The sequence below is a fragment of the Phyllostomus hastatus genome, unplaced genomic scaffold (assembly GCF_019186645.2).
Source record: "Phyllostomus hastatus isolate PE091 unplaced genomic scaffold, TTU_PhHast_1.1 phas_scaffold_1066, whole genome shotgun sequence".
Classification (NCBI taxonomy): Eukaryota; Metazoa; Chordata; class Mammalia; order Chiroptera; family Phyllostomidae; genus Phyllostomus; species Phyllostomus hastatus.
Window position 1 is genome coordinate 9,126,162 of NW_025334004.1, and position 25,596 is coordinate 9,151,757.

The 25,596-nt window shown below is 40.9% G+C and overlaps 1 protein-coding gene, 1 non-coding gene and 1 pseudogene across 2 annotated transcripts; 2 read left to right on the top strand and 1 right to left on the bottom strand.

Annotated features, from left to right (window-relative positions):
• Positions 1–483: 483 nt before the first annotated feature.
• Positions 484–21,220, bottom strand: TCTN3 (tectonic family member 3). The gene is made up of 14 exons (XM_045854224.1): positions 20,915–21,220; positions 20,620–20,743; positions 20,155–20,273; positions 15,628–15,755; positions 15,277–15,385; positions 15,073–15,188; positions 14,535–14,570; positions 13,920–14,000; positions 12,407–12,532; positions 11,204–11,308; positions 10,441–10,535; positions 10,003–10,156; positions 6,830–6,967; positions 484–1,522 (listed from the first exon to the last, which is right to left on the bottom strand). Exons 1-14 carry the CDS (start codon positions 21,168–21,170, stop codon positions 1,301–1,303), a joined length of 1,809 nt encoding a protein of 602 aa, XP_045710180.1. The 5' UTR covers positions 21,171–21,220; the 3' UTR covers positions 484–1,300.
• On the top strand, positions 12,133–12,263 carry LOC123829187. Its single transcript, XR_006787573.1, has one exon. It is a non-coding gene; the product is annotated as a small nucleolar RNA SNORA22 (small nucleolar RNA).
• On the top strand, positions 21,169–23,289 carry LOC123829029 (annotated as a pseudogene).
• Positions 23,290–25,596: the final 2,307 nt, after the last annotated feature.

Here is a 25,596-nt window from a genome sequence, read left to right on the forward strand (position 1 = left end):
TTTCAAAGTACTCTCCACCTGATGCAACACACCTATCGGGGCGTTTTTTTCCAATGCTCAAAAAGCCTTTGAACTCAATAGATTTTGATGCCTTTCAGTGCACCTGCAGTTTTTTGTTTCACCTCCTCTACATCAGCAAAACATTTCCCTTTGAGGATTTTTTTCATCCAGGGAAACAAACAAACAAAAAGTTTGCTCAGGGCGAGATCAGATGAATAGAGAGCGGGGTACAGGTTGTTGGTCAAAAACTGCTCAATACTTAGCATGGTGTGGGTTGGTGCACTGGGAAATCACCCATCGTGAAATGGGCAACTGCGCTGAAAGTTTTCAAAAACAAAATTCACTGAAGTCAAACACCCCACAACGCCAGCTGGTGCACTGATACAGATGGGTTCCTAGAACACTCACCTAGTGGGGGAAGACTGTCCTACAAGGGGCCTGCACTCTAGAAGATAATTCTGGTTTTTTTGAGTTTCCCCCTCATAATAATGAATGCTATTATACTATAAAGATTTTTTTTAAAAAAGAACCCCTCATGTATATAGAAAAATAATCATGAGGCAAACTACCTATCAGTTAACTCCTGTGTACTGCTAGAATTACTATAACTGAGCTCTCAATCAGTTTTACTTCTCTACCACAGTGAAGGGAAACGAGAAAATGAGTGGTAAAATCACTTGTGAGTAGGAAAGGAGGCTGGGATTCCACATTCATTTTGAAAACTTTTCATGGAAAGAACTGCCATCCTCACTCAGGCATGGGAACGTTGTAACCCAAGGGATTAGGATGGAACCAGATAAAATATATAGCCAGTAGTTTTCTATTCTCAACAGTCAGTTCCTTTAAAGCCCAGAGGGCAGTACTTTCCAAGTTCATGTGGGGAGCAGTAGGAACATGTTCCTTTTGACGTTGCCCAACTGTGCCTGTGAGCAGAGGGATGAAGACCGTACAAACCTTTGGTCAGGCACAACACAACCTGAAGGACTGAAGGAAGAGCTCTTCGTGTTCCTTCCTGCCTGAGGAGTATAGAGCTTAAGGTGTATCTGGTGTTCTGTAGGTTACATATTCAGTTTTTTGGAGCAAATCATTTTCAGTTGACATTACTGAAGCATGTTCTAAGTTCTAAGCAGAGAGCTAGGATGAATAAATTACCTTTATTACCTTTCCCTCATGTACAAAGGTTCCTTCAGTGTAGGTCCTCTATTATCCTAAATGCCTTCTGGTCATTAGCCAACATAAGTAGGCTGCCGTAGGACTTCCCATAGGGAATTTTAAAACGTGATTTTTCTCCTTTTGTTACTTAGCTGAGAACTCCGAGTAGTAAGAAACACAGGATAAGGATGGGAAAGACTGAGCCTTTTTGAGAGTGCGCTCCTTTGCTGAATGCCACTTTGAACGGAAAGAAGAAATCAAATGGCAATTTCCAGTCGATTCTGGGTTGGCCCCGTGGAGGCTCTGGCTTCTGGGTAATGTCCACAAAGGTCACAATAGTTGTCAAAGGCACTTCTGTTACTTTGGAATCCTGCAGGAAAGAAGTCCATGACAGGTCAGCACTTAGTACCAATTCAAATAGCCCTCCACTTGACAACTTATTACTTCCCTGCAAAAAGACCAAAACCAAATTGCTGTAAGCAAGATATACTTTTTTCTCATATTGGTCCTATGTAGTTTTCTATGAGATACAGAAAATGAATTTCTTAGCAGCAGTCCTTGACACCAGCACTGGGAACAGCTAGCACCTACCTAAAGACCGACTAGCTTCCCCCAACTGGGAGCTGCCTGGTATCAGAGAGGCCAGATAGCAAAACTATTTACAGCAGGCTTAGCAGCTCTATCTTATCAGGTCCAAGAAGCTTCCTGGCTCTGAAACAGTACACATGTACTGGTGGAAGTAGGAGTGGCAATTCCATTCTTTATTCAGCTGTACCAAGAAACTAGAAACTTCATGGAAGAAGCACAGAACTCAGAAATGGAGGTAAAAAAAAAAACCCAGTAGGTTCACAGAATCTCAGGATTAGAAAGGATCCTCCCAACCACCCACCAGTTCAAGTCAAATAAAACAGATGCTCCCAGGAGAAGGCGCCTTGTCAAGCTGGCCGAAGGGTCTGATTGAACAGAGATAGCTTCTGGTAGATGTGGCTGCAGCCTGATGACCGGAATTGCCAGACATGTGGGAGAGACTTCTTACATTGAAGAAAAAACTACCAAATGAGCACAATAAGTAAACTCAGAGGAAATAGAGACAAAGAAAGATGAAGATAAAATGTTAATATCTTAAAAGATATATAAGGGTATAATGAAACAGAGAAAAACGAAGTACTCTTAGATATTAAAAATGTAATGCCAAAATAAAAACTTCAGTAAGAAGGTTAACAGACAAAGTTGAGGAACTCTTCTAGAAAAAACAAAAAGCTAAAGAGATAGATAATATGAGAGAAAAGTAGATAATCAATTTAGTGACCCTGTAACAGATTAATAGGAGTTCAGAAACTCTCCAAAAAGAGAGAACAGAGAAAATAGTGGGGAGGAAATTGAATGTGTAATACTAGTAGAAATTTCTCAGAATTGTGTTTTCAGAGTAAACCCGCCCCCCCCCCCCCAGATTGTTTGGTATGATGAATGAAGAGAAAAACCTACTTGAGGCATAATATGTTAGAAGCTTCAGACTACTAGGAGTAAATTGGAGATCTTAAAATGGTGCTTGAACAGGAGTATTGGAAACTAGAAGACAATGGAAGGAAGCCTTCAAAATTGCGAGTGAAAATTATTTTCAATTTAGAATTGTATACCTACCCAAATAAGAAATTATGAATCATGATAATGATGATGATGATGGTGGTTGAATGAAGCTGTCTTTAGACATGTGAACTAAAGGAAAAAATGTAGTTTAAATATGCTTGTTTTCAAAGATGTTATTAGAATTTGAAGTCTACCAAAACGAGAGCAAATTGAGGAAAAGGAAAAAACAGTGTTCAGTAAACAATGAATCTACCACAAATAAGAAGCAAGAGGAATTCCCAGGATGACAGTAAAGAAAAGTCCACTAACAATTGCTGGGCAGTAAACAGTCCACACTGCATCAGGTTATGGTGATCTCCATAAAGAAAATATGTAGGAAAGGTAGAGCTGATAGATAACATTATATGGTGAGTTTAAGTGCTTGAAAAACTGCATTGAGAAGTTTTACACAGCTGTTGGACACTGAGAAGTCTTAGCCATCAGCTAAAAGAAAATGAAAGAAATGAAATGTGAGGTAATTATTAATTTTAGAATGAAAAGTTCCACAAAAATGTAACTCCTTAACTCAACATGAATATTTATATAATCATAATATTGAAACACCCAATATTTATTTAATAGAACATTTTGATGTAACTACCTTGGGACAATAATGGAAGGGTAAGAGAGACTAATAGATCTCAACTCACCTGCCAAAACAGGCAATCAACAGATTATCTATAAACTCCTGATTCCAGAGATAACTGAATAAAATAGCTTAGAAATTGAGGTAGAGAGTAAAAGAGTTTAACGTAATTTTTGGAGATCAGGATGGTAAGGAGGATTATAAGACATTTTTATAAGAGATCCTCTTCTGGCATTTTTTGCCTTTAAAATATATATATTTGCTATTTTGATAAATTATACAACTATTAATTTGAGAAATTTCACCATTATCTAGCGTTAGCCTAATCTGCGAGGGAACTCAGAAACACAAGGTAGGCTTCACAGTCCCAGCAACTTGTGTTGTCCCCACCCAAGGAAAGGGAGTGGGGCTTTCATATTCCTTTGCCTGTAAGTCACAGGTTAAGGGCCATCTAGGACATGGATATTTCCAGGCACTCCACATGGGTTCCAGTAGTTGGAGGACATCTCTTCAAAACAAACGAAACACAAAAGGGGAAAACCTTAGGAGAAAAAAGTAGGGGAGGGAAGCTGGAGATGCAGTATCAAGAGTTACTGCAGAAAGCAAAATTATACTTGGTAGTCAACAGGATATTATATATAAGATATAAAAGAACTCAATGAAATGCCCCAACTAAAAATGTATCCATCATCTTTGACTCATTCTTCCTCAACCTCCACATCCAAGCAGTCACGTTCTATCGGTGACACCCCTGAATCTTCTGAACTCTGCCTGCTTTCTGCAGCCCTCACAGCCTCCTCCTGGGCCCAGGGCAATGTCTACTTTGTTTATCATGCTGTACCTAGCACCAAGCATGGTACTTGGCACAGAGTAAGCACTCAAAGAAGACTTTACTTTTCACAAATGAGCAGAGGTATTTTTGGAGACAGAAGAATAGAAAGTAACAAGAAATAAATCACACTGTAGAAAGTATGCTATAGCTATTTAAGAGTCAGCAATTACAGATCACTTTGACCCCTTAACCTTACCTCCACACTGTAATTAGGATTCCTAAAGGCTGTGCTTCATTTATTCATGTATTTATTTATTAGCTAACATTTCAAATGAAATGTTTATTCTTCTTATATTAAACAAAACTGCCTCTGCCCTGGCCGCATGGCTTAGTTGTTTGGAGTGTCTTCCAGTACACCAAAAGGTTGTGGGTTCGATCCTCGGTCAGGCACATACCTAGGTTGTAGGTTTGATCCATGGTTGGGGCACATAAAGAGGCAACTGATCAATGTTTCTCTCTCTGTTTCCATCCCTCCCACTTCCTCTCTCTCTGAAATCAGTAAGTTTTGTGCTGCCAGTAATAAGGCTTCTATAAACATGCTGGTACATGTTTTGTTTTGGACATGTGTTTTAATTTCTTTTGGTTAAATACCCAGGAGTAAAATTGCTGGGTCATAGGGAAGATGAATTTGTAAAGACCAAGAGGTTGTACCATTTTCTATTCCTACCAGTGATCTATGAGAATTCCAGTTGTTTTACATTCCTGCACCGTTTCATGTTACCAATCTTTTTTTTTTTAAAGATTTTATTTATTTTTAGAGCAGGAAGGGAAGGAGAAAGAGAGAGACAGAGAGAAACATCAATGTGCAGTTGCTGGGGGCCGTGGCCTGCAACCCAGGCATGTACCCTGACTGGGAATTGAACCTGCAATGCTTTGGTTTGCAGCCCACGCACAATCCACTGAGCTACGCCAGCCAGGGCTCGTGTTACCAATCTTTATTTTGGCTATTCTCATGAATATTCTATTGATATTCTAGTGAGTGGTGTCTTGTGGTTTTAATTTTGTATATCCCTAAGGACTAATGATATTTAGCACCTTTTATGTTTATTGGCCATTTGTGTATCATTCAAATCTTTTGCCCATTTTTAAGATTCTTTTGTCTTCACATTACTTATTTGTAGATATTTTTAATTCTGGACATGGAATTTGTTGCCAGATAATGTGTTAACAAATATTTTTTCCCAAATTATATCCTGCCTTTTCCTTTTCATAATGGTATCTTTTGATGAGCAGGGATTTAATGATTTTTGTTTCCTGTCCAAGAAATATTTGCCTACTTCAAATCTGCAAAGATACTGTCCTGTGTTTCTTTTAGAAGTTTTGTGACTCTGTATTTAAGGTCAGTATATAGGTCTACAACCCAGGCATATGTACTTTTTGTGTATGGAACTAACTGATTTTCCCTACTACGTTTATCTAGTAGTTCCAGTTTTATCTAGGTGTTCCAAAACCAGTTGTTTAAAAGGAAATGTCTCCTTCCCATTGAATCAATTTGTGGATCTATTTTTAGACTCTTTATTCTGTATCATTGGTCTGTTTGTCTAACCTATACCAATACCACACTGTCTGAGAGTTAAGAGTAAATCTTGAAATCAGCAAAGTAAGTCCTCCAAATTTGTTGTTCTTTTTCAAAATTGTTTTGGGTTTTTAAGTCCTTTATATTTTCATGTAAATTTTAGAATCAACTTGTCAATTTCCACAAAAATTCCGGGTAGGAGTTTTTTGGGGGGGTTTGCAATGAATCCACAGACCCATTTGGGGGTATCTTAATTTTGACATTTCTACTTCATGAACATGGTATATCTCTCAATCATTTATTTAGGTCCCCTATAATTTCTCTCAGAAACACTTTATAGTGAAGAAGTCTTCTACTCCTTTTGCTAAATTTTTTCCTAAGTATTTCATGTTCTTTAATCCTAGTGTAAATGAAACTGAATAAATTCACTTTTATAATAACACCTAGTTATTTTTAGATGTTTTCCTAGTGACTTTTTTCCCTATTGACTTTAGAAAGTTTATCACAAAAGTGGTAAATGATATTGTGAAGAGTTAAAGAATATAGATAAGTGAAAATAAGAAAAACACTCTATTTCCATCACTAAGAATGCCACTATTAACATCTATGTCTTTATACATAAAAACACCCATATATGCATTGTTCACCAAAAAATATCATATCAGATAGGCTGTTTCATAATTTGCTTTAAAAAAATTAACCTCTACCTTTTCGTGTTAGTAATATTTCTATCTAAAACATAGTCCATACTCATTTCCCAACTATCTCAAAATGTGCTTTACGATTGTTGAAATTAGAATCCCAGTCCAAAAACATGAACTGTATCTGTCTGTTATGATAATTTAAAAGAAATTAACCTATACTACAGTCTGGGTTCAGGATATTAAAAAAAAAAGAGGAAAAAGGATATAGATGTACTCACCATGATGACATGCTAATTTCAGTAACCAGGCAGTGAGGATCGAATGAAAGTTAATTATGCCTGCTCACTCTCACCAGACATTGGCTGGCAGCATTAATTGGCTCCCAGAAGTCAAAAATTATACGGTCATCAAATGGTTGATGATACAATGTAGGCCTTGCAAGGATTAGTGGTGCTTTACGAGTCATGACTTACCTTTATGGACTGACACTGGTACAAGAAGCGTGTTCCTGATACATGAGCTTGTGGGTTGGACTGGAGGCCTACATATGCCCACAGTACCTGGATCTCCAGGGAAACTGGGATGACACAGCAAGACGCACAATGTGTAGCCTGCAGAAGAGTAAAGCGTCTGCTTGAATTGCGGTGGTTGCCTATAATCAGTCACCGTGCATTAAGTACCCTCGTTTCTTAAACACTGTACAATAACAGAGAAGGCAGCGTGGCTTAGAGAATGCAAAAGTTCACCATAAACCATATTATTGTCCTTGGTCTTAGGAAAATTAATATTCTAAAATGGAAATTACTAATATAGAGATTATAAAATGTGAGCCCATTTACAATGTTTACAAGAAGTGCTCCATGAGTGGTGCATAGTCAGTACTGTGGAACACCAGAAGAAACAGCCATTTCTGGTTGAGGACAGAACTGAGATGAGTAACATGTGACTGGAGAAAATGGTGACTAAAGGAAAATTCAGGTGGAGAGATGACATATAGAAAAGTACAGAACTAGAAAAGCACATGAGGCCATGGAGGAACATTCACTGATTAATGTGAATAGCAGTTACTGAGTGCCTCCTCTGTGTTTGGCATGTACCCGGCAATGGCCTTGAGCAGACACCTGACTGGAGCAAAGGACTTGAACACAGGAGCAGTGAAAGGCTAAGGAAGAAGACATTTCAGTATTAGTCTGAACCAAGTACTCTGACCCTGGGGGGATTAATTCCATAATGCAGGAAGGATTGATGGAAGTGAGGACTTTAATTAGAAAGTTACTATAACTTAGCAGATACAAACTATCCTCAAATATGCTTTGTGCTTTTCTAGCTTCGTACTTTGTTATAGTAAGGCTCAGATACAGGCAAAAACGTGTATAAACGAGGAACAGCAGAAGACAGACCATGTTTATGTTTACTAAGGAAACCGTCAAACTGTTTTCCAAGTGGCTCACCATTCTGCTGTCCCACAACAGTGTCTGAGGGTTCCAGACACTGTTGCCACCTCCTTGCCAACACAGGCTATCTATCTTTTTAACTAGAGCCATCCCCGTGGGTGTGAAGTGGTAATGCATTGTGGTTTTGCAATTCTTTAATGGCTAATGGCTAACAATGCTGAACATCTTTTCATAAGTTTGTTCTCAATACTTTTAAATATTTTTCTTTTCATTTAATCTACATTTGTAGATTTAGGTTTATAATCTAAAATGTAGATTTTTCCATGTTGTCAAATCTCATTGAAAATGTGATTTAAAAATGTAAATTGAGAACAAAGAGTAGTTCTACTATAATCTCAATCCAGCTCCTTCTTATATTCAGCCATATAGAACCGAAAATCCACAGTCCCTCAGATGGATTTGAAGCTTAAGAAAACTCAATCTGACTTCAGTGCCTAAAGGCTGGATCAAGAACATGTGTTTACTTATCCCCCAAATCTCCTTAAAAGGAAAGAAGTCATAATAATGCTGAGAAAGGGAAAAATGGCACTTTAAAAATGATCTCTAAGGGGAAAGGTATTTCAAAGTCTAAACTAAAATTCCAAGGTAAAAAAAAAAGTTGATAAATTTCACAATATAAAAAACAACTTTTGCATGGCAAAAAACACCATCAACAAAGTCAAAAGACAAATGACAAACTGGGAAAAAATATCTGCAAATTATACCATTGAAAAGAGCTGATTTCTCAAATACACAAAGATTTCCTATATGTCATAAGACGAGTGGTTCAATAAAAATGGGCAAGGGATATAAATAGATTATAGTGAAGAAAGTACAAATTGTTCAACCATATGTCAAGATACTCAACCTTATTCAAAGAGAAAAATAAAACTACACTAGGATGCTATTTTTCACTTATCAGATGAACAAAGATTAAAAAATCTGAAAACACAGCACTGATGAAGGTATGGGGCAACAAGCAGTCTCACAGATGGATGGCAGGACTGCACACTGGTGCAGCCTGCATAGAGAATGAATTGGCAATACTTAGTGAAATTTTAAATGTATATACCCTTTAATCTAGAAATTCTCCTTCTAGGATTTATCACATAGGTTTATTCTCCCATGTATGAAGTGAGACCTGAATGAGGTTATAAAATGCCACACTGTGTATAACAGGAAAAGATTGAAAACAATCTGAGTGTCCAAAAATAAAACAGGTGAAATATACGGTTTATCTGTATACTAATGGGATATTATACAACCATACAATGCAAAGGATGAGGGGCTTACTATGTAACAAGTTAAAAAAAAGCGAGGTACAGAACAGTGTTTATAATACATCATTTGGATAAAAAAAGAATATGAGCATTTACCTATGTGGGCATGCATTATCTGTGGAAGGAAAGAAACAAGTGACTTGGATTGTCTCTATGAAAGGGAAGAGCTGCCTGGGAGAGAGATTTTTATTTTGCACTTTTTGAATTTCAGACCAAGTATATGTATTTCTTATAAAGAAAAATAAATCATTTAATTTTTTAAATAAAAAGTAAAGTTAAAGGTATGGCTGACAAAGGTGAGGAGGTGGAGGGCAGCCACGAGAGGAAGAAGACGGGACCTGAATGAATGAGGTTCAGCAGACCTCACTTCAGCGTGCAGTTGAGAGACCCGCCCGCTGCACACGGGTCTGACGGGCATCCGGGAAGAGCAAAGACGGAAGCGGAAGGATGAGGCTGCTTCCGGGGCAGGGGGTGCTGAGATGTTTACTTTTCCTGTAATACTGTTCTACGTGATTTGAATTTTTGACCTGGTAATGCATTTTCATTAAATGTAAATGTAAAAACATAAATTTTTATAACAACAGAAAGAACACAATTTCAACCTCAAAGAATGAATCTGGGCAGACCAAACATTCAAGATTATAAGAGAATATTTGAAATATATATGAAATATATTTCGTTTTCTCTTCCTACGAGTTAGGTTGATTTTGAATTGCAGAGCAATCTCTAGATTTTCTACATCCAAATTTTTCTCCTCATAAGGAAAATAAGTTAGGTATAAACCTAACCTGAAATGACATCAAATGGGCATGATTTTCTTATATTCTTATGACAGCCACATTATCTATGGAAATAGGGCCGGTTTTAATTTCAGTATTCACAACAAAAGGGGAAGTGAGTGTCGGTCAGAATGGGTTTGTTCTGTCTCCTTACCGAAACACTGCAGTTCCTGCTGAGGATCCTGGTCCACTCTCCCTTCTGGGCTGGGTCAGCATTACCGAAGATGGCAACATGCTCTGGTCTGGGCCTTCCGTGGAGAGTCTGGTACATCTCCTGCTGCAAGTGGCGGCAGCCCATCTTTTTCAGCCTGAAATTAAACATCATGGAGTCTGGAGTCCAATGCTAAGATAATAGTAACCACATTAGTGTATTAATCTAAATATTAGAAATAATAGTATAAAATAAATTGGAGTAAAATAATCCTCAGGAGGTTTAGAGGACTGTCAGAAACTCTTAGTAACATTACTATTATTTAGATTATAAGACAATTTCTAATTAGCAATCTCTGAACTCTCAAAATATAAAAGTTGCCATATTGACATAATCCTTAGAGACAAAATTGTGGGAAATGATGCGGAAGCAATGAATTACCTGAGCTTGCATCCAGACATCGCATTCACTCCAAACTGTACTTCATGTCTCCTAACAGAGCACGTTCCATCACCCTGGCTTTGCAAAAGGGTCATCTGAGGTGAAAAATGATGGTCAAGGAGATCATAACAGAAAAAGAGACAGACTGGAAAATTTATGCTCTCATTGTTTCCTTAACACTATATTTTATTAATACTGTGGTATTGTTCAAGTTACAATTTGGTTCCTTCATCTAGTAATTAAAAAACACAGAGATGGCCCTGGCTGGTGGGGCTCAGTGGATTGAGTACTGGCCTGAACCATAAGGTCACTGGATCCATTTCCAGTCTAGGGCACAAGCCTGGGTTGCAGGCCAGGTCCCCAGCAGGGGGCGCACAAGAGGCAATCACACATCGCTGTTTCTCTTCCTCTCTTTCTCCTTCTTTTCTCCTCTCTAAAAATAAATAAAATCTCAAAAAAAAAAATACCAAAACACCCCCACACAGAGTTAAGTGTTTTTCCAAAAGTGGTTAGCTACACACTAGCATATAAATACCCCATTAAAGCAAAAATCAGTCACAACTTTCACTTTTGGCCAGTCTTTCATAAGTTTTAGAGCCTTTGGTCACATCAACATTTGAGAACACAGTCTATGAATGGCTTGGTTAAGGAAATCCTGGATACCTACAAAAGCGGGAACCACAGAATAGGATAATCCAAAAGATCAGCAGCTGCAGCTTTTCTCATTAGGCTGCAACAGGCCACTCTGCTCTGAAAAGGATACTGAGTGACTCACATCACCAGTTAGAGCCAGGAATGGCTTCCCAACAATATAGCCAGGATTCCCACTTCTAGGAGCACGGAGAGAAGCAGCTGTGCTCTGAGAAGCCTGCAGAGAGAGTAAAAGAAAGTCACTAAATGGAGAAAAGCATGCTGCCCCACCTTCCACTGCTTGGCTTCACTCCCTGCCTTAAGGCACCGCAGTAAGTTAGCTGCACTGGACGATCCGGCATCCTTTGCAAAAACTTCTACTCCAGTGACTTTTCCTTTTTCTCCCCCCAAAGTAAATCCTGAATGATCTATATTGAAAGTCACTATGTGCTACTCTACCAAGAGTTACAAATAAGGATCTATCATCCCTGTTCCTCAAAAATTGTTATCAATTTAGGGCTATGCTCACCATGGTTGAAATGAGAGGAATTTATGTGTAATTTATAAGTATATATTAATTAACTATAGATGTTCCAGAGATGAACTCTGAGAGACATGAGACTTGGTTGATCACTGGAAGGCAGAGCTGAGAAGAAATCAGACTCAACAAGACTAAGACAGCAGCAGCAGCAGCAGCCAAAGGCGGAGATCGAGACTGGAAGCGTGGGCTCGGTGGGGTGAGCACAGCACAGAGTGCCGTCTCACTGCGTTTTTTACCAACATTCAGAGATGTGCATGGGCAAAAATTCGTGCCCACTGTAGGCACATAAGCTCAAATAATATGCTAAATGTCCAGAAATATGAGAAAAGCTAAAGAACTTCTGTGGGGTGATGGCTGAATTTATGATTCAATGTGATTATTTAAAAAAGAGTTTGGATCTGAGAATGAAGGCCTGCTATGCTGGGGACCAGACAGAGAATCAGAGAAAATGTTAATAAATAAACCCTGTCGAATCCCTACCACTAGGAGTTAAATTACGGAACCTTCAACGTCGAGGCCTCTTGCACAGTGAACACCCACGTGTGCTGTAGAGTTCCCTCGGCTCCGGCTCTGTGCTAGAGCAATGTCTGTTCTTCTCTGTGGTGAAAGGGCTCTCTCTCTTTTTAAATGTACTCAGAAAGTCAGCACATTATTTAAAAAACATGCTGGGCCTCAACCGACGGACTGAACTAGGCCTTCATAGCTCATGCTGTGCCACAGCTGTCGCAGACAGAGGAACCGTCCCCACCCCAGTATCTCTTCCCTCCTTCACCCCCACAGAAGAAGGGCCCTGACCCTGAAGCGAATGATGAAGTGTTGCTGCAGGGAAGCGCCTGGCTCCACAGTCAGGTTGGCCTGTCCGAAACCGACAGAGACTTTCTGGATTCCAAACGTTCCGTTGGTCTCTATCTCATAGGTGACCTGAAATGCAAAAGTACAACCAACTAATAAAAATTACTTAGTGGGCCAATTATGTTTAATTTAAATTTTCTGTCTTTGAGGGTTTTATTATACATGAATGAGGGTTGACTGCAGTTAACAATACTGTATATTTGAGAGTTGATAGAAGAGTAGATCTTCCAAGTTCGCATTGCAAGACAAAGCTGGTGACTGTGTGGCAATGGCTGTTAACGAAACTTACTGTGGTGATATACGGGGGTGGTCAAAACTTGGCTTACAGCCCTGGTGGGGTGGCTAGGTTGGTTGGAGTGTCATCCCACACACCAAAAGGTTGCAGGTTTGATTCCCAGTCAGGGTATATACCCAGGTTAAGGGTTCGATCCCTGGTCAGAGCACATACAGGAGGCAACCAATGGATGTTTCTCTCTAATATCGATGGTTTTCTCTGTTTCTCTCCCTTCCACCCCTACTTCCTTTCTCTCTAAGGTCAATGAACATATCCTTCCGTGAGGATTTAAAAAAAAATAGGTTTACAATTGTGACTATGCTAAACAGTTTACTCTTACATTATTTATTATTATTTATTTGTATTACAACTGTAAACCTACTTTTGCCCACCTTGTACATATATCATACTGTACATCTAAAACTAATACAATGTTATATCAATTATATCTTAATTAAAGATATAGCTGAATGACGGAGAATAAACAAGTAGTCTTAAAAATGCCAAACACAAGTACCATGAAAAGATAAAATTGACTTCATCTTATACCTACACACGAAAAAGAGAGACTGGATAGGGATCTTTGAAAAGATTCACGGGAGAGGTGAGTTTATAGTAAGAATCGAAAGGGAAGGAAAGTAAGTTTTGATTGTGTGCAGGGGAAGGCGAAAAGCACAGGCAGGTGAGTGTGGAATGGAAACCTTGCTTGCTTGCCTCTCCCCACGTCTGAGGATGAGTAAAGACAGTAGCTGGAGGTGGAAGTTACCAATTGAAGGTATCCTTAGATTTCTGAAAATTATGCTTTAAGATAATTCTTACTTCTGTAGATTGATTAGGAGAGAATAGAGGAAAAGTTGATTAGTCTGTTCAGACTTTCAGATGATACTGACTTCATCAACAGAAGAAAATGTGGTCGGTAAGAACCCTAACAGACTGCACATGAGCAAAGGAAAGAGGAGTCGGAAATACTCCTAATGTTCTCGACATGCAATACCGGAGGACGCATTGCAAACGAGTGAAACGTGGTAGGGAGGAAGGGGAAGGGCTCACTTCTTGACGTGCTAACTTTCAGGTAATGCACAGAAATTCACAAGGGTTCGAGTGGCACTTAGCAGAAGAAGGGCACCTCTGGTAATGGAGATCAACGTACTTCAATCTAGAACCTGAGGTCGGCATCCCTACCTGGGAAACAACATTCTGACAAGTGTTTCCGGCCAACAGAGGAGAGCCAGCCTGTGAGACAGGTGTTACGGGAACCTGGAACTAGCAAGGGAAAGAGGCAAATCAACTAAAATTGAAAGCAGCGTTGTCTCTTCTAGCTGCATCTCATGCTGAAATGAGTATTTTTCATTCTGAACACCAACTTTCTTTCTCCTTCCATTGCCAGCCTACAACTTAGTCATTCTAGGTCTGCACACCTCAAAACATATTTCTCAGAACATTAATTCTATTACATATAAAATTAAGGTTCCCTGCTCAAATAGATTTTAGAAATACTGTATCTGATACCTACCTCTTAGAGACTAACAAGGCCGTCAAGACTAAGAAGTCTGCCCTAAATATAGTGTTTAACCTTAACTCAGTATAAACTTACCTAACATCTTTTGAATTTTTAATTCATATGATGCTTATTAATCATATAGAACACACACAGCAAGCACTGTTTTAGATTCACATTTAACATTTTGATATATTACAAATACATTTTCTTTCACCATTACAATCTAGACTGAAACTGCCTCAGATGCAAAGGGACCGAATAGTCTCTTTACTTTTTCTAGATAAACAGCATCATACCTTCACATTCTGCAGATCAGTCATACCTCCTGGAACCTAAATAAGAGAAAAGCAAGAAAATGAATATGCATATACCTTAGTGAAAATCTCCAGAAGCTTGTGGTTTCACATATGGGGGGTGGGAAAAATCAACATCTTAGAATAATTTGCTTCCTCTTCTACCTGACTCTCCTTTACACTAAAATGCCAGGAGCAAAGCTGAGGGGAGGCTGAATGAGTCCAATTGCACTGCCCACCTACTCTGAGCAAAGCTCTACTGAACAGCAAAAGCAAAAAGCTTTGGTGAAATATTGAGATGTCAGCCCTCCCACCCTCCCAAGCCAATCCCATTAGCCAGGAGGTTGTAAACCTCTTACCATGACCATATAGCCCTAACTTTTAACCTTTCTTCACACAGCAGGGTTTCCAAGCCCCCTGACTTTTACATAACTCTTGGGCATCCTGACTTCCAGTTCAGTGCTTTTCCCACACCCAACAGTGGGAAGCGAGTTGACTTTAAGCCCACAATGGTGCCAGTGGAGAGAGAAGGGACACCCACCTTCAAGACTGTGAAGTTGTAGTAAGAGGCAGCATTGAGGGCTGGATCCAAGGTGCAGCTGTTTGCCAGGTTCTTGAAGAAACGAGCACAGGTTGTACTTCTACTTTCTAAGAAACCTTAGCACACAAAGAATTAGGGAAGTGGTCGATGAGAAAGCCCATTTTAACCTGAACCAAAAGGTTGGTGCTTCTGCTCTAGACTCACCTGCAGGATTGCTCTCGGTACAGAGCCCCCCAGCTCCGAGCCCTGCAGGCTGCTTCAGAAAGCCTATCAGAGACCACTCGGAGAAGTAAGTCAAAATGGGGTCCCCAGCCTGAACAAAGTATAGCAGAAATACGTTCACAATGAGATTGGAATGAGCCCACGCAAAAATTTTAAAAAGTAGAAACAAAAATTAACTCAACAGCTTGTTAATGCAGACAACACTGCCCTCCAAAAGAACTGACAAGGGTTTGCCTAACGGCAGCCAGGCACCTCAAAGATACCCACTCAGTCAGTTGTTGGTTATGAGGGAAAAATTAAGCCAAACAATCCCGTCCCTCTCCCCAGGCTCACCCTGTAAAACGGTGGTGGTGGCTCAGCTTGGAATGTCGGAGTGAATGATTTGCCTCCAAACTCTGTAGCCAGTGCCTGGAAGTTGGATGCATTGACTTTTTGGAGCTCCTGGAAATAGTTTAATTTTGCTAAAATGTTTTTAAAAAGAAAAGGGGTTTAGATAAAAGAAAAACATTTATTTTTAAATATATTGCATGCTAAGGAGTAATGTTTTAATTGAGGCATAGTATATACACAGTAAAGTTCAGTATACAAATGCAAAATGCATTCATCTTAAGCATAAACTCAAAAGAACTTTTACAAATTTATATACTTTTATTGCTACTACTCAGATTAAGTTATAGGACATTTTCCCAGAAAGTTTCCAGTCCATATCCCACTTTCAGAGATAACAATTCTGATTTCTATCACATTCTAATTCATTTGTAATCTGTTAAATGAATTATTGCTTTAGCATTAAGATCTGAGATAAGAATATGGCCAATACTATGAAAAACAGTACGGCAGTTCCTCAAAAAATTAAGAATACAGTTACCACATGAGCCAGCAACCCCTCTTCTGGGTACCTATCCAAAAATTTTGAAAACATTTATTTGTAAAGATGCATGTGCCCTCATGTTCATCGAAGCATTATTCATAGGGGCCGAGACATGGAAACAACCAAAGTTCCGTCGATGGAAGATTGGGTAAGGATGTGGTACACAGATACACAGTGGAATACTACTCAGACATAAGGAAAGATGAAATACTTTTTCATTTCGTGGGTCCATCCACGTTGCCATTTGTGACAACGTGGATGGACCCTGAGGATTTTGTGCTAAGCAAAGTAAGTCAGACAAAAAAAAAGCCAAGAACCACATGATTTCACTCATATGTGGGATATAAAACTGAAAGCAACAAATGAACAAACAAGACAGAAAACACAGAAACTCACAGACACGGACAACAGTGTGTGGCTGCCAGAGGGAAAGGGAGGTAGGGGGGTAATAAAGGGTAAAGGGGGCCAAATATATGGTGACAGAAGGAGATCTGACTTTGAGTGGCGAACATGCAATGCAGTATACAGATGATTATATTTAGAACTGTACATTTGAGACCTATATAATTTTATTAAACCCCAGTTAGATAAATTTTTTAAATGATGTAAATGTATCACCTAGCTGTCGTATCTACATAATTAAAAATCTTAAAAACAAGAAAAAAAAGAATATGGCCAATGAATTCCAGTTAGTTCCAAGTCTCTGATGCCAGGAATGTGTATGATCAGCAGTTTGTGATAAAAACAGGAGGCTCAATAAAGTCAACATTTGCCCCGCACTAGATGAGTCTCTAGTACAACAAAATGGTACTGTTTCCACAGGAACGTAGCAAAGTTGGAGACAGTATCTGATTCGTCCTCAGATCTTTCTGTTCCCTCTAAACTAAAACTGACCAGTCCTAATAAGAATGTTTCCATTTCTCAAGCATATGGATCTGTCACGTTTTATTCTTTTCACCTTATAATTTCTACATTCAAAATTTCAGATACTCTGAAGGGGTGCTTTCTCTCACAATTCTAAATTTATATCATAGCAACACACACACATCTACCCAAGCTCCTGCAGCCATCTCCTTATGACACTTCAGAACAGGAGAAAGATGCAGGAAAAGGCCTCTGGCATTGCACCCTACCCAGAGATTGGCTGGTAATGAATAATTCTCTGCTTTTACCACCCAAGTTTTCTGTTAACATAGCAGAAACAGCACCAAGATAAATCCTTTAATTCTTCATATAATTATGGTCATTTGGACAGATTCAAAAAGGTATCAAGACCTTCATCACTGAAAGCTAATGAGGAATCCACATAACAAAAGCCTGACCTTTATCCTCTGCAATCAGTCTTAATTATCTGACTTTTCAGCTTTCTGATACAGCAACAAACGAACACAATTCTCAATTCTGAGGACTTCCAGACTATTCACCCTGTCTTTACCTCCCAGATCCTTGCTACTAAGTGCAGTGCACAGACTAGCAGCCCCAGCACCACCTGGAAGTTTGTCAGAAATTCAGAATCTTAAGCCACTCCCCAGACACTGTCAGAATCTGCATGTGAACAAGCTCTCCAAGCGATGCTGATGCTGATGGTTTGCAGACCACCTCCCCGACCTCTAACCTGAATCTTCAAACTTTAAAACTTCCAGGAGCTGTTCAACATTTCTCTCAGAATGCACACCCTGGAAACCACGGGGAAGAATTACCTCATATAAACTGCAGTTATTTCTGCCCTTATAAATGAAATGAAAGTTAAAGTTAAGCTAAGAAAGAAGATAAATTGAGATTAAATATCTACGTGGCTATTTTTTCATGGCTTAAAAGAATAAGAGAAAGTTAACATTTTGCATCTCACGTAGGTGCAGGGATACTGGTGGTAAGAAGGGACAGTGTAGATAAGAAACACAGGCTAAAGATAATAAGCAGAGATTTTGTCTAAAACTCTAAAATGTTTGCCTAAAAATTTCTACCATCATACATGGTATGCACTACACTGAACAGAGCTTAAAAGTATTTATATTGCTACAACTCCAGATGTGGAAGAAAGCCTAGAAACCGCCTGGCCCAATCCCATAAGGAAATTTGGATCCTGAGAGGTAAATGAGTTGCAGAAGGCCGCAGAGACATCTGGCAGAGGTGGGACTGGAGCACACACAGGTCTCCTGATTCCTGGTTTCCTTTCTCCCACTCCATCATGCTGCACATACTCTAAGAGCATCCACTCTAACAGATTATTATCAGCAAATATTAAGCCTTTTGAGCAAACACAGACCTGATCTATCCTTTCTAGGTACAGATAATTTATCTTGGGAGACACAATGTTTATATAAATTGAACAATTCAAAGTGCCCTATAGTTTCCAAGGGAGTGACTCTCAGGTGTTGTAAGTTCAAAACCACTGGTCCAGAAGCAGTGGCAGCATGGTACAGGGGGCAGGAGGGGAGGTTAAAAGCAAGGAGAACCAGTTGGATGCTATTACAGTAGCTCTGGAACACAATTGTAAGGCTGGAACTAGAAGTCAATGGGAGATTTGGAAAGGATGGGGCAGCTGCAGACTTATAGTTCCCCCAGCCCTGGCAGGGTAGCCCATTTGGTTAGAGCATCATCCCGATACACCAAGGCTGCAGATTCGATCCCTGGTCGGGGCACATACAAGAAACAACCAATGAATGCATAAATAAGAAGAATAAGAAGAACAACAAATCAATCTCTCTCTCTTTCATCAATAAATTAAAAAAAAATAAGTTCCCCCAAATCAAATATTGGTTGTTTTCTAAAACAAATCTAGTTTTTTCTATTTCTTTTTTAACTGAAATTAGGATCAGTTAACTTTCAGGGTGTAAGAAACACTTAACTCTGTTTTGCAGGGGAACTTTATTTTGTTTCTTAAACATTAAAAAAGAGACATATAGCTTCATAACTTTAGAAATGTTATAGCTATCACCAGCAAATTTATAAGTCTATTTAAAACCTTAATAACGGCAACCACTTCTCATTGCTGCTGTACTCTAAAGTTACAGAGCACTTTCACATCCAGGGTTAGTGTTGTCATTTCTCATTTTGTAGTTGATGAATGAGACTGGAAATGCTAAGGGATTAGCCCAAGTCTGTGCAGCTGATAAGTAAATGGCAAGGCTGAGATACAACCCTAAAGCTCTTTCCCCTACACTGTTGCTTCATAAAACAAAAATAAGGCTGGTGTATACTCATTTTTCAAGGACATTCATTGAAGTATTATTTGGTGCCTTCTATGTGTCAGTTACTGCAGAGTCAGTGAGTGCCTTCATGAAGAGTGTATCAAATGGGGGAATAGAACCTATCTGTAATTATCTGCGCTAACAGGGATGATTAAAATTAATGTTCTGGCCCAGGTCGGTTGAATGTCATCCCACAAAGCTAAAGATCACCGGTTCAATTCTGGGTCAGGGTATATGTCTAGGTTTTGGGTTCAGTTCCCAGTTGAGATGCATGTGAGAGGCAACTGATCAACTGATATTTCTCTCTCTCTTTTTCTCCCTCCTCATCCTCTCTCTAAAAATAAATATACAAAAGTATTTTTTAAAAAATTAAAGTTGAAGCCCTGGCTGGCATAGCTCAGTGGATTGAGCGTGGGCTGCGAACCAAAGTGTCGCAGGTTCGATTCCCAGTCAGGGCATGTGCCCGGGTTGCAGCCCATGACCCCCAGCAACCGCACATTGATGTTTCTCTCTCTCTCTCTTTCTCTCTCTCTCTCTCCATCTCCCTCCCTTCCCTCTCTAAAAATAAATAAATTTTAAAAAATCTTTAAAAAATTAAAGTTGTGTGGGTTTTCTGACCCATAGCCAATACGGGAGAAGAAATTGCAAATATTCACTAATAAGAGAGAGAGGGGGCAGGTGGAGAGGTAGATGACAGAAATTCAAAGGACGAAAAATAATAATAATAATAATAACAGAGACAAAGCCAGCTTTTAGTGAATGTTAGGCAATAAGAACACCCAACATGTTTCTACTCACAGTTGTTCACATGGACACAGAACTGCCTAATTCCATTTAAATCCCTGAAAATCCTCGAAGGAAATGGGGAATTACTCCTGAAGATAAGAGAGTTGTCCACACACACCCAACTTGAAGACCTATGAGGAAACAGGATAAAGAACAGATATATTTAGAAGTGTAGAGTTAGGTCCAAAAAAGGTTGCCCCATGGATGTCAGTCAGATTGATGCCAACGAGAAAACTCCCTGGGCAGCCGCGGGACAACACGAGGGAGCTAGTCTACTGGATGGCCTGGATGGCCATGGTATTCAATAAAGAAAGAATCGGAAGAGGAACATCACTCCTGGGAAAAACCAAGGTAACTCCACTTACAGGAGTGGAAATGGGGGAGGAAGGCAGGAGAGTAACTTCTTCCAACTTCCAAATATTACCTATTCTAGGGCCCCGATTCCCTTTAGGTCTCAACCTACGCAACACAGCTCACCTCACGCTGCCTGGAAGGCAGAAGGAGAAAACTGTTCTGGGATGGATTAGATAGCAGTCTCTGTCGCAGCAGCAATTTATATCGCAGGTACCAGGAGTCAAGTCGCAGACACAGATCGGTAAGGCTATGAAGGTAAAACATAAAGCAGAGAGATAGGGATGAGGATCTCTAAATTCTTCCAAGTGCGAATTCCCCGCTTCTGACAGCCCCAGTCCTCACTCTGCAGCAATTCACTTTGTTCACAGAATTTTAGATCTAAGTCTGTAGGTTCCATACCCACATCTCCTTCCCTCACCTGGGAAGAGGTCCATGGTCTTATTTTCAGGCGTCGAAGGGGTCGCGACAGTAGGGCCTACCGTAGAGATCCCAGGCACGGCCCTAGCAGTTCCAGGCCACTCCGAAGAGGACTGAAGGGTCCCGCCCTGCATCCCTGGCCCCAAGTCCGAAGAGGTGGACACTGACCCTGACGGGGAGGGAGAGGGCTGAGGACGGACGCCCTCGAGGATCATCAGGAAGAACACCTGCAGTAGCACCGGCGGGGAGGTACACATGAGGGAGTGGAGATCCCCTACAGTCTCAAGTGGGATTTTGGCGGTCGTCAGACGCGTCGCTAGAGAATCGAGGGGGTTAGGGGGAGGAGTCGCATAGAGTCAACGTCACCGTTTGCATTGATTCATTGGTTCATGGGGAGGGCTGAGAACGCTTCAGCCAATAGAAAGTGGCTTTATTGCAGCACCTTTAGCAACGTCAGTCTGTGCCCGCCTCCTTAAGGCGGGACACTGCCTCCGTCGCTTGGCAACCGCCAAACAGGCGAGGAAGCCCGTGCCCCTTCTCTCCGCTAGGTGGCAGTACAAGTTCAGCCTGAGGTCGCGCACACATCTCTCCGCCTGGAGGACAAAGCCCACCTTTTTTGATGGAGGGAAACCTGAGTCTGGTACTAGAATTGCATTATCCTTTCCATACGAATTCTAAGCAAAGATAATCCCAGGAAAGAAAATACACCAAAGATTACATACCTTAAAAAAATCTCATCTAAATATTGTATTGGGGCGGGGGGAGGGAATATTAGAATTATTCAGTTCCTTACATTTCAACATTGAGAAGTTACAAAAATATTTTAACCTCAGTAAACTTATGAAATCTCTAAATGTGGATGGCATATCTGTTACTACGGAAAATAGTGAGAGAAGGGGGCTGAGAAATGCAGTAGGGAAAATGTGAAAAGATAGAAAAGAGATATTTTCTAGGAGATGAAGAGAAAATAAGATTCAGGAATGGAAATAGCCAAAGAATGGAAAAGAAAACTTATTTTTTTGCTACGATAAACCACCACTTTTTGTAGCCCTCTTTAGGAAACTTTGGGGTTTCCCAGGTGTGGCGTGTCTCTTCTGATTTCCTAGAGCAGCACTGTCCAGTAGGACTTTGTGCAATGTTGGAAATATTCTGTATCTGCACTTTCAGTATAGCAGCCACAGGCCATGTGCACTTGTAATGTGGCTAAGTTGACTGAAGAGCTGAATTTAAAAATTTTAATTCGAAGTTAAATAACTACTTGTTATTTAGTAGCCACCATATTGGACAGTACAACTCTAGACCCAGTGTTTTCCTCAGTCTAACGGTTCTTACACCTGGATTATTTCCATTGCTTGGTTTGGGGGGCATAGATTAAGCTCTGTAAGAGTTATCTTACAGCCATTGCTGAGAAGGAGGCCTCCGTATGGCATGTCCTCGCCAACCAATGAGGCAGAGCTGCCCGTGGCGCTGTTTCTCTGAGCCCAGGGGGCCTGGAGGCCAGCTGCGGATGAGGGTTTGCGGAGGCTGCCTTCGCTTTGGTGGCCGCCAAGCTGGGGGCCTCGGGCGGTTGAGGGAGGCCCTGTGGTGCTCCTGCCACGTCTGCTGCTGCTGCCACCGCCATTCTGCGACCCGGGGCTCAGGGTGGTTGGTTTGGTGGGAGCAGGGCTGCTGGAGACCATTCTTTGGGTGTCGACGCCGGTGGCAAAACGCATGTGGACGTGCCCAGGATCCACTTCCGCAAGGACCCTTTGGAGTACCGGTTGGCAGAGCCTCTGACTGTGGCGTAAAACTACCAATCCTCCGTTCCAACCCCGAGGACCAGATCCTGTACCAAAACAGAGCAGTACAATGAGGAGGCCTTGGACTACGAAGTGCCCAGTAAGGAGGAGAGGGACTATGTGCTGGTGTTGAAATTTGCCGAGATCTACTTTGCAAAGTCCCAGGAGAAGGTATTTGATGTGCGATGCGCCATGTCGTGGTGAAGGACGTGGATAACTTTGATCGTGTTGGGCACAGCACAGATCGTGATGAAATCATCCTATGAGCATCAGAAAAAGGAAGTTGAATGTCCAGGGAGAGGTGTCCACCTTCACAGGGAAACTCAACATCGAATTTGTCAAGGGGTGCTAGACAATCCCTAAGCCTGTGCACTCTGTATCATGTTCGGGACAGTGGATGATGTGCCGAAGCTGCAGCCTATCCAGGATTGGAGAAGAAAGAAGAGTAAGAAGATGCCAATGAAGGATCTAATCTGAAAAGACATTCTAGTAAGAACCGGGCCCAACCCCTGTATCCTGACAACAGCAGCCTCATGTTTCCCTCCTGGTGGCCTTCAGAGTCTTCGTCCCAACCCGCTTCTGCCTCTGCGGGTTGTGAGGACAAATTTACCATCCTAAATAGGGTGAAGGAGTATGGGAAGGGAACTTCAAAAGTGTTGGTATGGTTTTTCATTTTTTATGATGATTAAAACAAACTTAAAAAAACACAAAAAAATTAAAGAAGTTTAAAAAGAGGCAGAGTGAGGAGAGAGCAGCCCTCCTTCGGCACCTGGTCCCAAACCTGCTTCAGTCCGGGTCCCCTCTTTGTGGCTGGCCCCCCACCCTCTCCTTCCTCTCTAGGGGATCTGCGGTCAACTGGGTCCTACCTGTTCAAGGATCCTCATCTGTCGACCTAGTGCAAAGGACTCTGAACTTGGAGCAGACCCCCTTTTTAGGTTTGAAATTAACAGCAGGGGAAAGGTCATCTTATTACCTGAGAGACCAGCGCTGGGAGTTGGGTATGTGCTGAAGTTACGTCCAGATGCATTTCCAGATGTCCCAGGATTGAGAGTATGTGGTGTGTGCGCACATGTGTGTGTGTGTGCGCACGTGTGTGTGTGTAAAGATGTATAATTTGTATGATAAAGATGAAAACTGGAAGTTTTTTTTTTAAGAAAGAAAAGTAGATACTTTCTTACTCAGAAGCCTTTCTGGTTTTAGCCCATTGGTGGTTCCACCTTGCTGTTTGAGCTTTATCATCACCTGTCTCCCTGACGTGGGCCAGTTAGAGGACTGTCTGGCATCCAAGATGACTAGTTTATGTCAGGCCCTCAAATTGCCTCTGACTTATTACCACAACAAATCATTTTGATTTCAGTGCCTATTGGGAACATGATTTCTTCTCTCCTTTTTTTAAATTTCTTCATCTGGCTCATTTAAACTCTCTCTCAACCATCTCACTAAATTATTTCCAAGAAGGGAAGAAAATATGAGGACTTGGGATTCCCTCTGCCTGAATGCCTTATCATCTACCACTTCACCTTGATGGTACCTCTCTCTCTGAATCTCCAAGCCAGCTGCCGGCAGCACCTGACTCAGCAGTTCTTTTACGGGGCCCCTTTGCAGGGTCTTGCTGCTAGGTGACAGAGATGCTTTCCAGCCTGTAGCAACAGAACACTTGATCTTAAGAGTCTCTTCTGGTTTTTGGATTAGAAAAGGCTAGCCCTGGCTGGCGTAGCTCAGTGAATTGAGCATGGGCTGTGAACCAAGGTGTTGCAGGTTCAATTCCCAGTCAGGGTACATGCCTGGGTTGCAGGCCATGACCCCCAGCAACTGCACATTAATGTTTCTCTCTCTCTCTCTTTCTTCCTCCCTTCCCTCTCTAAAAATAAATAAATAAAATCTTTACCAAAAAAAGAAAGAAAAGGCTTACGTTAGCATAATTTAGGAGCAATGTCAGAGATTTGAGCCCTACTAAGTGACTGACCACTGTTTAGAGTATCTAGTATCTGATGTTAATTTATTCCCATGTCCTTTTATGTCACAGGTCAACCAGTTTGGAGTTATGCCTAGAAGTGCCCCAAGGAACTGGACTGATTGTCTCTATCTGGCCCAGGGACATGGCTCACTGATCTTAATAGTATGCCCTGCTGTCCTTTCCTTTTCTTATCCAAGTAGCAGTCAGGTTCTTGGTGTGACAGGGCTGAAAGATTTCCAGTCAGCTGTAGTCCTGGCAGCTCTGAAGCCAACCTTAACATCTAAGTGTCTATCTTGAATTCCCTGGAACAATTTCTGCAGGGATTGAAGCTTCCCTATTTCCCTCCACTGGTCACTGTCATCTTTTTCCAGCTACGAGTAGTTCTGTGGATGGAAAACAGCAGGATTGGCTTCTGCTCGAGCTGCAGCAGCAAAGAATCTCAGGCCAAGGCAATTTTTTAAAGAGTATGTTTAATTTTGAGTTTGTCTTTCTTGAATATGTTTTTAAAAGCTGCATGTATTTGAACTACTTATTATGTGACCAAATAAGTAGCCCCTTGGGCTCATGTCCCAGGTTTTGGCTTTAAAAGAAAAGATATTATTTATTTATTTTTAGAGAGGGGAAGGGAAAGAGAAAGTGAGGGAGAAAAACATCAATGTGTGGTTGCCTCTTGAGCATCCCCTTTTGGGGACCTAGCCCACAACCCAGGCATGTGTCCTGACTGGGAATCAAACTGGCTACCATTTGGTTCTCAGGTTGGCGCTCAATCCACTGAGCCACACCATCCAGAGCGGTGTTGGCTTTTAATGAGTTACTCCAGGCCAGCATTTCGTCCTTTTACAGTTGTAGCCCTTTATTTGAGCTGTGACTTCGGCCTCAGTACTAGGGCATTGAGTCGGGCAGCTGGATGGTTGTGTCCTAAGGCTGCAATTGGGAATTTGAAGTGCT

Excerpts from the sequence above, each read along its gene's own strand:
- TCTN3 (XM_045854224.1), bottom strand. The coding sequence starts at position 21,170 with ATGTGTACCTCCCCGCCGGTGCTACTGCAGGTGTTCTTCCTGATGATC. Across the intron at positions 14,571-15,072 it reads ACAACTTCACAGTCTTGAAG|GTTCCAGGAGGTATGACTGA; the intron begins GTGGGTGTCCCT and ends TCTCTTATTTAG. Across the intron at positions 1,523-6,829 it reads ACCAGTGTCAGTCCATAAAG|GATTCCAAAGTAACAGAAGT; the intron begins GTAAGTCATGAC and ends TCTTTCCTGCAG.